The sequence below is a fragment of the Rhinopithecus roxellana genome, chromosome 14 (assembly GCF_007565055.1).
Source record: "Rhinopithecus roxellana isolate Shanxi Qingling chromosome 14, ASM756505v1, whole genome shotgun sequence".
In the NCBI taxonomy this organism is placed as follows: domain Eukaryota; kingdom Metazoa; phylum Chordata; class Mammalia; order Primates; family Cercopithecidae; genus Rhinopithecus; species Rhinopithecus roxellana.
Window position 1 is genome coordinate 18,357,290 of NC_044562.1, and position 17,371 is coordinate 18,374,660.

General features: G+C 49.3%; 1 protein-coding gene across 3 annotated transcripts in view; it reads right to left on the bottom strand.

Moving 5' to 3' along the window:
- Positions 1-936: 936 nt before the first annotated feature.
- Positions 937-17,371, bottom strand: part of SPATA3 (spermatogenesis associated 3) — a 46,917-nt gene continuing 30,482 nt past the window's right edge. For 2 of the 3 annotated variants that reach the window (XR_004053241.1, XR_004053239.1), the window contains 2 exons: positions 9,102-9,245; positions 937-4,646 (listed from right to left, as the gene is read on the bottom strand). Coding sequence is in view for 1 of the 3 variants with exons in the window: in XM_030916809.1 (XP_030772669.1) it covers positions 9,140-9,245; positions 11,400-11,571; positions 15,670-16,315 (924 nt within the window). In the remaining 2 variants the exon portion in view is untranslated. Of the gene's footprint in view, positions 4,647-9,101; positions 9,246-11,399; positions 11,572-15,669; positions 16,445-17,371 lie in introns of those variants that run through there. The other variant, XM_030916809.1, reaches the window with a different exon arrangement.

Genomic DNA, 17,371 nt, shown 5'->3' on the forward strand with positions numbered 1-17,371 from the left:
TGGTGGCTGCAGGCCTGGTTGACTCCAACATGGCCCTGAGCCTGGGGCCTTGGCAGGACAGGTTGCATGGCAGGTATCCCCTGAGTCTCATGGCTGCCTTTACCTGGCAGTTTGGTTCCCTGGATCCTGGGTATTTACTTACTCTGTGACTGAGGGATGGCCTGGGTGCCAGGCTTCATGGCCAGTGGGAGGGTGGCTGTCCTCAAGGGTGGGGGTGGGGAGGATGGAGACCAGGTGGTATCTGAAAAGCCAAGGACTTCTCACCTGGTCCTGTGTCCCTGGCACAGTGGACTGGAGAGACCAGACAGGCAGGTACAGGAGGATGTGGCTTCCTGGACTTTCTTCCGCATTTGGATGGATCACTATGCTGGGACCAACCTATCTCAAGAATAACCAACTGGGCCGGGTGCGGAGGCTCCCAGCACTTTGGGAGGCTGAGGTGGGCGGATCACTTGAAGTCAGAAGTTCGAGACCAGCCTGGCCAAAATGGCGAAACCCCATCTCTACTAAAAATACAAAAATTAGCCAGATGTGGTGGCGTACGCTTGTAATCCCAGCTACTCAGGAGGCTGAGGCAGGAGAATTGCTTGAACCCGGGAGGTGGAGGTTGCAGTGAGCTGAGATTGAGCCTGGGCAACAGAGCAAGACTGTCTCAAATAAATAAATAAATAAATAAATAAATAAATAATAACCAATTGATTGATGGCTTTTTCTTTTCTTTTTTTTTTTTTGAGACAGGGTCTTCTCTTGTCACCCAGGCTGGATTGCAGTGGTACACTCTCAGCTTACTGCAGCCTTGACTGCCCAGGCTCAAGTGACCCTCCCACCTCAGCCACCCAAATAGCTGGGACTACAGGCGCTAATTTTTTAATTTTTTTTTTTTTTTTAGAAAAATACAAAATACGAGTTTTCACCATGCTGCCCAGGCTGGTCTCCAATTCCTGGGCTCAAGTCATCTGCCTGCCTTGGCCTCCCAGAATGCTGGGATTACAGGTGTGAGCCACTGCACCAGGCCAACTGATGGTCTTGAGACAATGTTCACAGCCAGGGTTTGAGCTAAGCCTGGTGAAGATGCTAGACTCTGCTGGAGCTTAGACAATAATACCCCAAAACCAAGGCCTCAGAAGGGAAAGTTTTTCTCTGATCTCCTACCTTCCTATCTCTCAGTCCCATCTCCCCCAAGGCTAGCCATACAAACTCAATCCTTTCCCAAGGTGCCATAGAAACCAGAACCCATTCTCCCCAAAGCTAGTCAGAAAACCTAAAAGTATTACTTGAATTTTCCCCCAGCCTTGTGAAGAACTGGCCATAACAAAATGATCTGACCTACCTTGTTTGCAGTCAGTCATGAGACCCCCATTCCAGAGAAGATCTTGCCCCATGCCCCAGAGGAAGGAATGCTGCTCAGAGAGGCTGAGAAGAATCTAGACAGACAGGCCTTGCTGGGTTCCCCACACAGTCTGTCGGCATTAAATCTGACCCTTTTGTCCAGTCCTATTTCTACAAGGCTGTCCATCTTTGTTGAAACTAAGCATGAAGACAATTTCCTCTGTACCTCTGTCTTCATTCTGAAGGCTCCCATGTATACACACTCATGTGTACGCCTTTCTCCTATTCATCAATTTGCCTCATGTGAGTGTTCAGCGAACCTTTAGGGGACCAAGGGCCTTGGCCCCTACAACTTGCAGGCCTGGCCTCAGCCAGACTGTCCCCAAACTCACAGCCCCAGCAGTCTCAGCTACTGCATGGTGATAGGAAATATACCTGCTCACTCTTCTTTCCAGCTCTAGACTTCCCTCTCAAAAGCCCCTATCAGGGGCTGTTGCTTGAAATTGGCTGTACTTAAAATAGTCCTCTCCGGTGACCACATTTATAAACCATTCTGAATACAATGGCCTAAGCCAAATCTTAATGTATCCCAAAATGCTCCTGATGGTGACAGGTCTACTCATTCATGTGCTGGGAAGGATTTGAGAAGAAAAAACCTGCTCCCTGCCTCCAGGACCTAACCAAGAGTAGTGGATGTATCAACAGAACTGCACTCGGCAGGATGAAGATGGGGACTCCGGCATGTGGTTGTTTAGCATGTGCAGTTTCCACTCTTCAAGGGGGATCCCTATGGTCCACGACGGGCAACGTGAGCCACAATGCAAGGCCAGTGTGGGAGAGCATCCACAGACCTACAGATGAGACCAGGTGGCAGTGACTGTCCGGCAGGATGCTCTTGGGGTTTTGGTGGGATGGTTCTTTATTGTGTGGTCAGTCTTGTGCATTGTATTCTTGACCTTCACTAGTAGCCCACAGCATCTCCCAGTCACTGTGACAACCAGCAGTGCCCACACATTTCCCTGGGGACAGGAGGCTAGTTTTCACTGCTGCCCGGGGGATCCAACTGCCAGGATCCACTGCAAGTCAGCGGCTTGAGGAGCTGAGCATTCTCTCTCCTGGCCACTTGAGCATTCATTCTGGTGAGGAGGTGGTGGTGGGGGGAAAAGGGGAGAAGCAGAGGGTGAGCACAGGTCCTGGCTGCAGACCCACAGCCAACTGGAGGGGGCATGTGCTGGTTTTAGCTGCCCAGTGTCCATTCCCATCCCTTTTGGTAACAGATTACCCACACTGCAGTTGGAGAATCATTTTCTTCCCTGCTCAGTGCTCACGGTTTCTGTGGATTTTATCCTCATGTTCCAAAGGAGGCTGTGCAGCTCCAACCTGGCCAATCAGCCCCCTGCATTTTCCTGGGCACAGTGATGGGTACCAGGAGGGACACAGGACCTAGTCAGAGCTGTGATGCCTTTTGCTGCGGGGAGACAGGCTGGCTCATCCTCTCTGCTAAAGTTGACCTCTGTAGGCTGGGAGCTGTTGCTGCTGCAGCTAGAATGGAACTAACTCTGCTACAGAGAGAGGGAAATGGCCCGTGCCCCTGGAGCAAGCCACTTCTGAACCAGAACTCTCTCCTGACTTTTACAGGAGCTAATACATTCTCATTTTGCTGAAGCCTAGTTTGGGTTAGGTTGTCCAACATTTACAACAAAAGGGGGACCTCAATACGCCAGAAAAAGGAAGTGTCTTCAGTCCAGAAGCTGCAGCCATGGAGTACCCAGTCCCTTCCACCATGTCTATAGGTCCTTTTATTGTCCCTGCAGGACAGGACCACAACATGACCCCACGCAACTCCCACACCTGTTTCACAAAGGAAATCCTGGGACTGGGGGGTGGAGAATGGGCTCCAGCCTGACCCATCCTGCCCAATCACACCAGTGCTGTTGTGGGTAAACCAGCTCCCCGCCTCCCCAATGGCTGCCCAGTCTAACTAATCCTTAGAGGCATAGCAGGTCACCTGGGCATGGGTCTGTGGATGCCTCACAGGCATTCAGCATTGTCCTCCCTCCACTCCTACACCATATGCGCTGTCACCGCTGTCAGCTGTCACCGTTCCAGTGCATGTGGGCTGACCCCCACCTTGCATCTGCATTTGTTTGCCTGGGGGCTTCCTCTCCAGAGTGGGACAAAAGTGTGGAGGAATTAACCACCTCCCTCCTCACAGCCCTTCTCCAAGACCAAGAGGTTATAAATACCTCAGCTCCGTCAGGTGGGATGACTATGCTGTGTGGTGTGTGTTCTCCCTTCTCCCATCCCATGATGCCCCAGCAGGATCAGGCTTCAGCTGCCCTCAATGGCCACTGCATTAGGACTCACCAGTACTGGCTGTCCTCCTTTCTCTGGTGGTTCCTTTTTATTTTGTTTGAGACAGTGTCTTGCTATGTCATCCAGGCTGGAGTGCAGAGGCGCAATCATAGCTCACTGCAGCCTTGACCTCCTGGGCTTAAGCCATCCTCCCGCCTTGGCCTCCCAAAGTCTTGGGATTATAGGCATGAGCCACCAAGCCCAGCCTCCTTCCCTCGTTGACATTCCTCTCCCCTACTGGTGTTTGCTGGGATCACCTTGAACTAAGATTTCGAATCAGCTGTTCAGGAGCTGGAGGTAAAATCCCACCAGGCACTGGCAGGGTATAGCCACATCACCAGCACTAAACACAAGGCTGCATGGCAGGCCACTCCCCATCACAGGTGACCCTAAAAGAACCTATTTCTACAGATGGTGTTCCTGGGCACAGGGCCTCTGTCCTCTGGGGTGCAGGCCTGGAGGCGAACCTGTACATTCCTCCTATTCCCACTAACTGGGATTACCCTGGGACATAGGTGCAGATGACTAATTATGTTAGCTATTGAGTTAAGCTTTATAATCCCTTCCTTTAGAGTGAGAACATCTAAAGCAAACACTGTGTTCTGTGAGTGTGTGCAGAGAAAGCTGCTCCACCGGGGGTCTGTGGCTCTGAACAGGAACGACAGGCACCAATTCTGCATGACCTGCGGCTCAAAAAGTCGCCGGGGTCCCCACACCTCCCTTCCTAGCCATTTGCCAAGTCCAACTTTTATGTCTCTAAAGTAAAACATGCTAAAGAAACATAATTCTTTTTTTTTCTTTTTTTAAATTTTGGTGACAAGACAGGTCCTTTGATGGAAACTGGATCTGTAAGAAAAACAAGGACAGACCAATCAGCTTAGACAATACCCCATGTGACCTGGAATCCTGTGGCTTTCCAGTTTCACAGCCTCACAGGTGAGGGTTCAGCAACTGTGATCCTTCTGTGGAGAAATAAATTATTTAGGATTCAAATTTCTTCCATTCCTTGCATCCACTCTTTCTTTCAGCCACACACCCTCAGGCTGTAATGCCTTTTGCCAGGCTTGGCTCCTGCTCATCTCATCGGTGCCAGCGCCTTCCCCTGCAGCTATGATGGAGTCTCACCCCCCAAGAGCTACACTGCAGTGGTTTGACCACATTCAATGCCCAAAATGGCTGGGAAAGGAGTCCTTTGCTTTCAGGGCTTCATCCTCAGCTGAGGAAGATGCCAAGGGAGAGGTTCACCAAACTTTAGGAAAGAACATTCTAGAAGCATCTTTCCCCAAAAAGGAAAGACGCCACTGTCGTCAGATGGTTCTTCGCTCCCTGGACAGTGAAGGATGTCAAACCGCCTGTTAATTAAGAGCTGAGCCTATGAGCTCAGCACAACTTAATGTACCCCCATGATGCACCCCCATCGCCCTCCCCCACAGTGACTCTCATACAGGTTCCTGGGAGGCTTTCATTGGCTAACGTTCTTCCCTGGGCAGTTAAAAAGTAAGCTAATAGTCTTTTTTTTTTTTTTTTTTTTGAGACGAAATTTCGCTCTTGTTGCCCAGGCTGGAGTGCAATGGTACGATCTCAGCTCACTGCAACCTCCACCTCCCGGGTTCAAGCGATTCTCCTGCCTCAGCCTTCTGAGTAGTTGGGATTACAGGCATGCACCACCATGCCCTGCTAATTTTGCAATTTTAGTGAGACAGAGTTTCTTCATGTTGGTCAGGCTGGTCTTGAACTCCTGACCTCAGGTGATCCACCCACCTCGGCCTCCCAAAGTGCTGGGATTACAGGTGTGAACCACTGTGCCCGGCGTATTTTTTAAAATTTTTTCAGACAAGGTCTTGCTCTTTTGCCCAGGCTGGAGTGCAGTGGTGTGATTTTGGCTCACTGCAAGCTCGGCTTCCTGGGTTCATGCCATTCTCCTGCCTCAGCCTCCTGAGTAGCTGTGACTACAGGTGCCTGCCACCACGCCCAGCTAATTTTTTTGTATTTTTAGTAGAGACTGGGTTTCACCATGTTAGCCAGGATGGTGTTGATCTCCTGACCTCGTGATCCGCCCGCCTCGGCCTCCCAAAGTGCTGGGATTACAAGTGTGAGCCACCGCACCTGGCCTTTTTTTTTTCTTTCTTGAGACAGGGTCTCAAGAATTCTGTCACCCAGACTGGAGTGCATTGGTGCAATTATGGCTCATTGCAACCTCCAACTGCTGAGCTCATGCAATCCTTCCACCTCAGCCTCCCAAATAGCTGGGATTACAGGCATGTACCACCACGCCTGGCTAACTTTTTAATCTTTCTTCTTCTTCTCACTTTTTTTTTTTTTTTTTCCTGTGGAGACAAGGTCTTGGTATGTTACCCAGGCTGGTCTCAAACTCCCAGGCTCAAGTTATCCTCCTGCCTGGGCCTCCCAAAGGTCTAGGATTACAAGTTTGAGCCACTATTCCCAGTCAAAAAGTAAGCAGATTTAAAGAAAAATATTAAGTGTTTTTACAGGTATCAAAAGTCACTGATTTAACAAATGGTAATGATGATAATGATGATGATAATGGTGATGATGGCAACCAGCTCCAAGAGTGATGGTTGTAAAGATTGAGGGGATGTGCAGAATTGCCAGGTGCAGGGCCTGGTGATAGAGGTGGTTGGTGGTGATGATGGTGGTGGTGATGATGATGGTGATGACGGTGATAATGATGATGATGGTGATGGGGGTGGTGATAATGGTGATGATGATGATGGTGATGGTGATCATGGTGATGGTGATGTGATGATGGTGGTGATGATGGTGGTGATGATAGCGATGATGATGATGGTGACGGTGGTGATGATGATGGTGATGATGGTGGTGGTGATCATGGTAATGCGGATGATGGTGATGATGATGGTGATGGTGGTGATGATGGTGATGGTGATGATGATGGTGATGGTGATGATGGTGGTGATGCTGATGATGGTGATGATGGTGGTGGTGGTGGTGATGATGGTGATGATGATGATGGTGGTGATGGTGGTGATGATGGTGATGATGATGGTGGTAATGATGGTGATGATGGTGATGATGATGATGGTGATGATGGTGGTGATGATTGTGATGATGATGATGGTGATGGTGGTGATGATGATGGTGATGATGGTGATGATGGTGGTGGTGATCATGGTAATGCAGATGATGGTGATGATGATGGTGATGACGGTGATGATGGTGGTGGTGATGATCATGGTAATGCAGATAATGGTGATGATGATGGTGATGATGGTGGTGATGGTGGTGGTGATGATGGTGATGGTGATGAGGATGATGGTGATAATTTTGATGGTGCTGATGGTGGTGGTATTGCTGGTGATGTAGCTTTGTTGAGTGCTTATCCTGTGCCAGGAACTGTGCTAAGTATTTTACATGCATTTTTTCCACTCAATCTCCCCAACAATCCAATGAGAGCTGTGTTATTATTATCTCCATTTAACGAAAAGAAAATGAGACATCAGGAGTTAGGGAACTTGCCCCAGGCCTCAGAAATACTGGGTTTTGAAGAGGCCTCTGATGACCTCAAGCCTGCCTGCCTCCAGAACTCCAGCTCACAACCATTAGGTTCTGCTGCAAGGAATTTTGAAGAGAAAATGTTTTAACTAGGGTGCATTCGTCACGTTGCCAATGGCCAGCATCCACCCACCCCTGTCACCAGGTCCTGTGCCTGGCACTTCTGCACATCCCCTCAGTTAATCCTCAAAACCATTGCCCATGGAGGTAGTTATTATTCTCCCCACTAGACATGATACTGTCAGAGAAATTAAGAAACATGTCCCTAACACCCAGCTATCAAGCAGCAGAGTCAAGAAAGGAGCCGGCAGCTCTAACTCCAAAGCTGGCATCCTTCCCACCACGTCCATGTTGACAGCAGCAACAGGACCCCCCAGCAGTGAGCTCTGTCCTCTAACACTTTATCTCACCTCTCCCAACAGGCTCAAAAGGAAGGTACTGTATTTTTCCCTATTTACAGATGAGGAAACTGAGGTTCTTGCCACTCAGGAAATGCCTCAGGAAATAGCATAGCAGCTAAGGAACTACTATGTCCTCTGCCACAGACATGGGAATGGCATCACAGAGCACATGAAGGGATGGTAAGCTATCCCTGGAGTTTATCTTCTGGGTTTGGCTTTTGAGATATTCTGAACATCTTTTCCCAGTCGCATCACCTATCAACTCCTGGGGCTAGTGGAGGTCTGGAAGTGGGGTGAAATGCTTCTCATTACCCACGTGCTATCATCCCCATTGTTACTTACTAAGCATTTGCTAAGTGTGGACATGGCAAGGGGATCATTGTGGAAGTTGTTGGCACCCCCCACTCCCAGACCCTCACACCTCACACCCAATGTCTTCTTCAAGCCTCACAATAACCCTACAAGGTAGGTTCTATCATTTCACTCCATTGAGAGAGAGGAACCTTGGGAAATAATATATTACGCCCACTGCAAAGGCAAGGAAAACCGATGATTATCCCCTTTCTGGGGCTGGTGCATCCACTGCTCAACTCCTGCGAGTTGTCAGTGTGCTGCTAACAGCTCAGAGCTGCCCCTCCTCTAGGGAAGTGCCCTCAGCTGAAAGGGAGCTGCTTTTTCCACAAAGACATGCAGTCCCTACCCAACCCTTAGTGCCAAGCACTGACAAGGAGGAGCACTAGAGGGCAAGCCTCTCCCCTCTGCTGAGACTAACTGTGTTGTAATTCTTGTTCCAGGGCTCCCACAGGGTCAAGCTGAGGTCTGGCCTCCTCCTTCTCAGCTCCTTCCCTTGCCTCCTCTTGCCTCCCTCCCTCCCTCACTCCCTGACAGCACCTCCTCAATAAACGCTGTCCATCCAACCCCAGTCTCAGGCTCTGCTTCCACAGGCGAGGGAAGATGGCTGTGTGAGCCATGCCCCTTGCCCTCAGGGATCTTGCAGGACAGCTGGGAGATAGGCCACAGGCAAACAACAGCATCATCCACAACACAGGAGGCACAGGTGGAGAGGACAGGGGTTGAGAAGATGGAAGACATCATTGAAGTTCGGAAGATGCAGAAAGGTTTCATGGGAGAAGGGGGCTTTATGGGTGATGGACCGGTAGGACTGGGTAGGAGACAAGCTTTCAAGGCAGGGAGAAAGGTCCGAGATGAGTAGGAACCTTTGCCCCCATCTCTCCCATTTCCTCTCGTCCAGGGTCCGGGACCAGGGAAACCATCCCAGGGCAGTGGAGGTGGGGGCTCTGTTCAGATGATTATAATAATGAGTCTAGCATCTGAGAACATCAGGTCTTCCCTAGAGGGCCATGCTGGCTGACTCTGAGGCCAGGAGGGAGTCACTCCACTGTCAAGCTTCTCTTGAGAGGCTGGGGCTTGCTTCACCTGAAAAGACCACCTCCATTCAAAGGGATAGAGCGCTCCACGTACCTGCCGGACTGTGGGCCTAGGGGCTTGTTCACAAGGATTCAGTGATGTAGTAGGCAGCTCCTAGAGCCCCCAGAGCCACAGCCACAGTTCCGAGGGCTTGGAGGACACGTGTTACGATGACTGGAGGGTTTTCTTGAAGGTTTTCTGTAGAACAAAGCAAAAGTGAGGGTGGTGGGAAGCTGGGCTTCGGTGCCTCTCTACAAGCAGGAGAAAGTGGAAATTAAGTGGCCCTCTCAGGATTGCAGAAATACCCATCTTCCCCCTCTCCAAACTCCTTTTAAGAGAACATTTAATTCTTCCCACCCTTCCAAAAAGTCCCTGCCGAAAGACCCCTGAGGATCGGAGGGTGAGCTGGCCTGGGATGCCAGCTGCCCTGAACACTCAGAGGGGGACCAGGTTAGGAAGGTGGTCAAGTCTGCTGTGAGCCAGGCCTTGTGCTAAACACCTCACACCCAGTGTCTTCTTCAAGCCTCACAACAACCCTATGAGGTAGGTTCTATCACTTGACTCCACTGAGAGAAAGGAACCTTGGGAAATAATATATTACACCCACACAAAGGCAAGGAAAGCAGATGATTAAGGCAATAATTGTGAGGAGGGCATTCAAAAAATGCAATACCCATTTTGATAAAAATCCTACAAAAATAAGGATTCTTGTTTAATGTGAATGTGGATTGAAAGCCAAAAGCCAACATTACACTCTGTTGAGAAAAGCATGCAGGTGCTAAAATTGGAACAGCATTAAAACCGTATGTCTTGTCCTGACCAGACATGGTCCCTGTCCCTTCGTGCTCACTTTCCTGATTCTGAGCCTTGTGTTGGCCTTTTCCTGTACCTAGATTGCTCCCGCTTTTCATCTTAAGCCAGAGAGGGCTTCAAGATCCTTTTGGACTCGGCTCACATGCTGCTGACAGGAACCTTTCAGAGGTTTCTGTTGGAGCCTGTTCCTGTTAGAACCTTTCAGAGGTTCCTGCTGGAGCCTCTCCCAGAGGACACACGGCTCTTTGCATCTTGCATCTTGGTTTCTAAATGCACGGGTCTTAGCTCTCCATGCAGACTGCAACAATTTTAGGGGTAAAGTTCCCTGTTCTGGTTTCCCTCACAGTACCCCATGTCTTCTGCATAGTAAGTTTCGCTCAATAACACTTGCTGGTTTTAAAACGATAAGAACCCATGGCACAATTTGGCCATGGATGGATGGAAGTACTAGGCGTATGGGCGGGGTGTGGCTAACGGTGGCAGGCAGACCTTTCCTTGACGAGGCTTACTGGGTGGTGGAGTATTTCTGGCTCTAAGCATGTTTTCCCCACATGCCCCAGTATCTATTTGCTTCTCTCCATATGTAGGAGAGACGGAGTTTTTCAGCTCCAGAAAGGAGAGGGGATTGGGTAGGGAAGAGGATGGGAAGTGGAACAGGATGAGGATGGGGGTTGGGGGGGCTCAGCTCCTGGGGTTGGGGTATGAAGTTGCCAAGTGGAAGGGCCTCTATCATTGAGATCTGTGAGGCTCTCAGGTGGGGCAGATGGCAACCCCTCTCCCAGCCCATGCATGTAACCTAGCAGCACCAAAGACGGGAACATCTCCAGTCTGTTCCCGGCAGGGATAGGGTCTTCCTATGAGGGCAGTGGCAGCCATGATACTGCTCCTGGTGGCTTTGTGGGAAGAGGAAGGAAAGACAGATACTATGGGTGATGTCATGGGGGCTGCCACCAACAGACCAGCCTGGGGGCACAAGTCGCCTATGGGGACCCCCAGAAAGAGCCCAGCACACTCTGAAGGGGGCTGAGGTCTTGCTATTGTGTGGAGGAGGCATATGAGTTACAGGTAGTTTTTTATCATTAAATTCTAGGCGACATTCACAGGCAGATCAGGAACCTAAGGCCCCAGCCTACGACACAGGCCACTGAGGGGCCACGGAGGTGCACGGCCAAACAGCGTTTAAACACAAAGCCCCTGAGCGACTCGGAATCTATGAAGGGCTGAGAGGGAGAGTGTTCTGAGGAGGGGAGGGCATCTCTGGAGAAAATGAAAAGGAAGCCACTGAGGAGGCAAAATCCCAGTGAGGAAGAAAACTGGCACCTCTCTGTACGGGTGGAGTGGGTACCCCAGGGGGTGGGGGCGGTCAGAAAGGGCTCTGCCTGTCAACGTCCAGAAAGTGGCCAAAGGAAAGAGGAAAAGGCTTTCCTTCGGCCTGGGATTCCCAAGAGGAAATGATACAGGATTGCTAATAAGGTCTGGGGGCAGAGCCTGGCCCTGGGAACTGTGTGCCCTGAGGTTCCAGCCCCTCACGCTTGGAACCTGTAGAAGGTGAGCAGGTTGGGGAGTCCTCTCCCTGGCGCCATCTGCCAGTCCCGAGGCAGAAGGACATCGAAGATACGGCTATGGCACAGCCCCAGACGACGCCAGCAAGCAGAGCTGCAGGGGCAAGTGGCACAGGAGCAGGAATGTGGGCCGGCGCGAGTCAGAGGCCCTGTGGGGACAGAAGGAGAGAGGTGAGGGAGGTACCTGCCCTGGGAGGTGGGGGCAGGGGAGCCTGGAACACAGTCTGAGAAGGCCCCTCAAAACAGCAGCAGCTGCAGGATTACCAGGGCAAATCCTAGATTTTTTCCAAGGCATCATTGAGGATTTGGGAATGAACTACCCAAGGAAGGCAGTTCTCCCACAAAATGTTCTCTAACCAAACGGAAGCGAAGACTGACTGCGTGGGAAAATGGCTGTTTTATACTGGTGCTACCTGGGAGTAGCAACAACGATGATGATGATGGAGGTGGTGCTGATGGTGTCATGGCTTACGCCTTCAGGATGCTTTGGACTTAGCATGCCCATCTCATTTAATTTCACAGTAATCCTGTAAAGGGGATACTGTTGCTCTTGTTTTACAAATAAGGAAACTGAGGCTCAGATAATTTAAGGGATATGCCCTTCTGGGGAGTAGATTGCAGAAGTTGGCTTTCTCCACTCAGGCTGTCTCACGTTTAATTCAGTGAAAATGGAATTTCAGGTGACTGCCCACCCCAGGAGAGGCTGCACTGAGATTCCTGGAATTGGAGCTGCCACGTTCCATTGATCTAGAGCATACTGATCCATCCGGAAGACAACCCCAGCTCCAGTTTCCAGTCCCGATCTTATCTTCTGTTTCTGTCCTCCTCTGGTATGGATCCCAGCAGAATGTAGATGATACCCTCTGTGGCTGGGCAAGATAATTTCTGGCTGGATTATTCCCTCCTGTTTCCTATCTGTAGCCCTGTGGCTTCTTGACAGAGCTACAGATTCTTCTGACCCTAAGCTGCGTGAAACGGAGAGTGAACCTGGCAGACTCGGTACACTTTCTGCTTAGACTTGCCCATGACACGTACTTTCCCGGAATGAGGAGAGGGGATTCTAAAGGCAAGACTTGTCTCTTTTTTTAGTTACAGAAAAGTTTTTAAATTGAGACATCATTCCCAGGCAATAAAATTCACCCTTTTAGAGCACTCAGTGGTTTTTAGTATATTCACAAAGTTTTGTGGCCATCACCACTAATTTCAGAACATCTTCATTTCCCCAAAAAGAAATCCCATCTCCACGAGCAATTACCCCCCCATTCTCCCAGTTCCCCCAGTTCCTGGCAATACATTTGCTTATTCTGAACATTTCATGTAAATAGAATCATTCAATGTGTGGGTTTTTGGGAGACTGGATTCTTTCACTTAGCCAAATGTCTATAAGGTTCATCCATGTTGTCCCATGTATCAGGACGTTGTTTCTTTTTATTGTCAAATAGTATTTCACCATATTCATTGTACTGTGGTATTTCATACCACGTTTTGTTTATCCATTCATCAGCTGATGGACATTTGGGTTGTTCCCACTTTTTGGCTATTACAAATGCTGCTGCTTTGAGCATTTGTGTACAAGTTTTGGTGTGCTTCTAATATGCTAATAATATGCTTCGAATTCTCTTGGATATATACCAAGAAGTGGAATTGCTGGGTCATAAGGTAACTTCATGTTCCTCTGAGGAACCACCAGACTGTTTCCACAGCAGCTGCACCATTTTACATTCCCACCTACAGTGTATGAGGATTCCAGCTTCTCTACATCCTCACCAACACTTGTTATTGGCCATCCTTCTGATTATACCCATCCTAGTGGAAGACTGGCATTTTCTTGAGCTACAGTATTTCTGCACACAAAAAGGCTTGGATTTTAGAAAATGGCATGCTTTACTCGCAGGCCCTTATCCTGCATCTCCAACATTCCTTCCTACTGCAGAGAACTCCTTTGGAAAAAGTAAAGGGTGTCCACTGTAACCACTGACGAGCCACCACCATTTCTTGCTTTCTTGCTTTGCCTCTTCAATGGGCCAAATTCCTCTTGGAGTGTGAGTCACATGTGATCATTAAAAGACTTAGGAATGGAAAGTTTTGCTTTCTACTAGTTCTGAAGACCATAACCCGGAAATGTTTCTCTCAGTGGCTGATGATCACAGTCTTTACAACATATAGTATGGTGCTCAAAATCATTATCATATGTCAAGAAGGGATTGATTCCTGGCCATGGAAGGATCACTGGCGTGGCATGCCTTGTATTTAGCACTCTCATCTCCATCTCTTCTTTCTTTTATGCTCACACAATCCTGGGGGGTAAACTGTGGCTCAGGGAGTGTGGCCTGTTCAAGGCTGTGGAGCCATGGGCACTGGCTCACGGCAGATCCAGGAGCTGCTCGGACAAAGATGTTCCTCCTCTTGTGGAGACTCCTAGGCCTCTTGGAATGGAAAGGTCAGTGCTGTGGTTTAGAGTGAGGGTTCTGGAGTCAGAATAGAATGAGTTTCCCTTCTCAGGGTTACCAGCCTCTGCTCAGGAGCAAGTTGTTTGACTCCTATGAGCCTCAGTTTCCCCATCTATAAAATGGAGATGATATGAAAGAACTTTTATAGGATTGTCACATGTGAAAATTAAGACACCTGAGCTGAATGCTAGGTACACAGTAAATGCTTAGTGATAATAGTTTGCTATCACCATTATTGTTAGCAGTATAAACCAGCCCACCTCCTGAACTCCACTTGAATTCCCTCTACACCATCCAGTGCTTATTCAGACACTGTTTGGCTCCCAAAAAGATGGGGAACCACTTTTCCTGACAGCCATTCCATTTTCAGACAGAGCTTATTGTTGGGAAGTTTTTTAAGTTGAGCCAAAGTCTGTCTGTCGCTAATGTCTTCCATGGGTAAGGTTGTTAATTTAGCAAATAAAAATATAGGATACCCACGCAATATTTGGGACACACATACTAAAAATATTATTTGTTGTTTACAAAAATTAAAATTTAACTAAGAGTCTTGTATTTTGTCTGGCTATCCTATCCCTGGGCCTGTATGTGTCTGTTTTCACACTGCTGATAAAGACATATCTGAGACTGGGCAATTTACAAAGGAAAGAGGTTTGTTGGACTTACAGTTCCACGTGACTGGGGAGGCCTCATAATCATGGTGGAAGGTGAAAGGCATATCTCATGTGGTGGCAGACAAGAGAAGAGAGTTTGTGCAGGGAAACTCCCTTTTTAAAAACCATTAGATCTCATGAGACTTTTCAGTATCACGAGAACACCACAGAAAAGAACTGCCCCCATGATTCAATCACTTCCCACTGGGTCCTTCCCACAACACTGGGAATTCAAGATGAGATCTGGGTGTGGACACAGCCAAACCATATCAGGCCCTTAGACAATAAGGAACAAGTCTATTCACATCTTCCATCTGACAGACAGACATCCTCCAATTCCTTCAATCGGCTGTCATACAGTAAATGGCCTCCCTGATCCCTCTCATCCTCCATCAACCTGGACTATCTTCCTTGGACTAGTTTGTCAGGCATCTTTTTTTTTTTTTTTGAGACGGAGTCCCGCTCTGTCGCCCAGGCTGGAGTGCTGTGGCCGGATCTCAGCTCACTGCAAGCTCCGCCTCCCAGGTTTATGCCATTCTCCTGCCTCAGCCTCCCGAGTAGCTGGGACCACAGGCGCCCGCCACCTCGCCCGGCTAGTTTTTTGTACTTTGTAGTAGAGACGGGGTTTCACCGTGTTAGCCAGGATGGTCTCGATCTCCTGACCTCGCGATCCGCCCGTCTTGGCCTCCCAAAGTGCTGGGATTACAGGCTTGAGCCACTGCGCCCGGCCAGTCAGGCATCTTTTACAGCCCAAAATGATAGCTTGATGAGGACAGAATAAAGCAGTATCATCACCCCCCTTATTCTAAACCATATGCTTCTATTAATGCATCCTTGGTTTTTATTTTTTAGCAGTTGCATGGCACTGCTGATTCCTAGTGAGCAAGTATTACTATAGAACCAAGTTAAATGTTTATATGTATGTGTGTCTGTCTTCAATGAGACTCAGGATGATGAGAAATAACAAAACCCAGGAATCCTGGTCTCTTGGGTAGAAACAAAAACAAAAACCTTCACACTCTACAACACAGCTCCAGGATACACTTTAACCATGCATCACTATCCTACAAGAACCAGCCTCTGGGATGACCCGGAACTCCATCAGCAGGAAGGCTGGAACTGCTGAAGCTAGAAGACAGCCCACCTGCTTTCCTGGATTGAGGGGCTGCCTTCATGTTAGCATCTGGAGATAACAGGCAGCGAGAGGAGCGGCGGATTTTGGGTGCTGGAAGGGCTTGGGATGCTGGCTGCTGGAAGGTGGTTTCAAGGCTGGACTGCTGTGGTGTGGATTCAGGGCTAGGCCGCTGTGGCGTGGATTCAGGGCTAGGCTGCTGTGGTGTGGATTCAGGGCTAGGCTGCTGTGGTGTGGATTCAGGACTAGGCTGCTGAGAGGTGGAATTGGAGCTAGGATGCTGGGAGGTGGAGTCTCGGTGGCGTTTGGCCTCTGACCTTTTCTTCTTGACCTTCTTCATAGTGGATCCTCCCAACCTAGGCGTGGACCTACATGGAGCTGTGTAATCTCCTGGCTCCCTCCTGGAGGGGCCGTTTGCCCTCTGCCCTAGAGGCCTGGCTCTGGCCTCCAACTGGACCCAGGCCCTACAGAGAACAGTGACCCACACCTCCTGTGAGGTCATAAAAGCCAGGGTGGCTCCTATGGCAGGGCTGCAGGGACAGTCTTCTCCACAGACACCAGCCTGGCGTTCTCCCTTATCCCAGGCTGCCAGGCTAGGCAGGGGGCAGCAGCCGCCCTGGTCCTCACAGACCTGGTGATGCCTGGCCACGGGGTCCATGACAGCCAGATCCTCATGCTTCTGCGACCAGAGCACCGCCTTCAGGCACCTCTTTGCTGGCGTATTCCTGGGTCCATGTGAGCCACCTGTTTTGCTCTAAGATACCCTGGATGTGACGCTCAGCTCTGTCACTGGCTTCCACATACCCCCTACTCCTACACCTCAAAAATCCATGCTCCCCATGCATTCATCTTCATGTCAGCTTCCTGAAGATTTGCAGCTTCCTCGAAGGTTTTACCTCCCATGGCCCAGAGCCTACTACCATCTCAGAGTAGCTTCCCACTTCCTGCAAAGCCTGCCCTCCCCCACTGTGGGAGGGGAGTTTGGGGGTTGACCTGACTTTTATAAGAACCTTTGCGTTTGGCAAATAATTTTCCTGGATAACATAACAGCTGTTCAGAAAACTAACATTTGTCTCAAACTCACGATGATGGCAACCACAGACCATCTCCCAAACCCCAACTGGTTGGATTAAGCAGGTGACTGAATCTCTCTCTAAATTAATTAATGTGTTCATTAAATGTGATTTTTATTTTAGGATGGAAGAAGGAAAAGTATTTTTAAAAGACAATCTAAAGCTTACACTGTGCCTGCAACATAAAATGTGTTCACCTCAGGAGACACTTTCATCGCGAGTGCATCTCAGGTGGGTGAGTGTGGGACCGGCAAGTGCAGGAGCTCCTGCCCCAGGGAAGGTTTAGAGCAAACCCAGGCAGGTAAAAAGGGCTTCGGGCCACATGAAGTCAAACCTCAACCTGGTTTAAATTAGTGTTTTTCAACCTCAGCCCTGTTGACATTTTTGGTCTGAGTAATTCTTTGTTGTGGGGGATCATCCTGTGTATTGTAGGAAGTTTACCAGATCCCTGGTCTTTATCCAGTCTTTACTTCCCCCTACCCCAGGACCACCCAAAATGTCTCCAGATACTCCTAAATGTCCCCTAGAAATGGGGTAGGGGTGTGTGTGTCAAAATTGCCGCTGGTTGTGCCACGTTGGTGTAAATGAATCAGATAGGAGCAGACACATATAGGTGGAACTTCTTGGTAGCAATGAAAGAA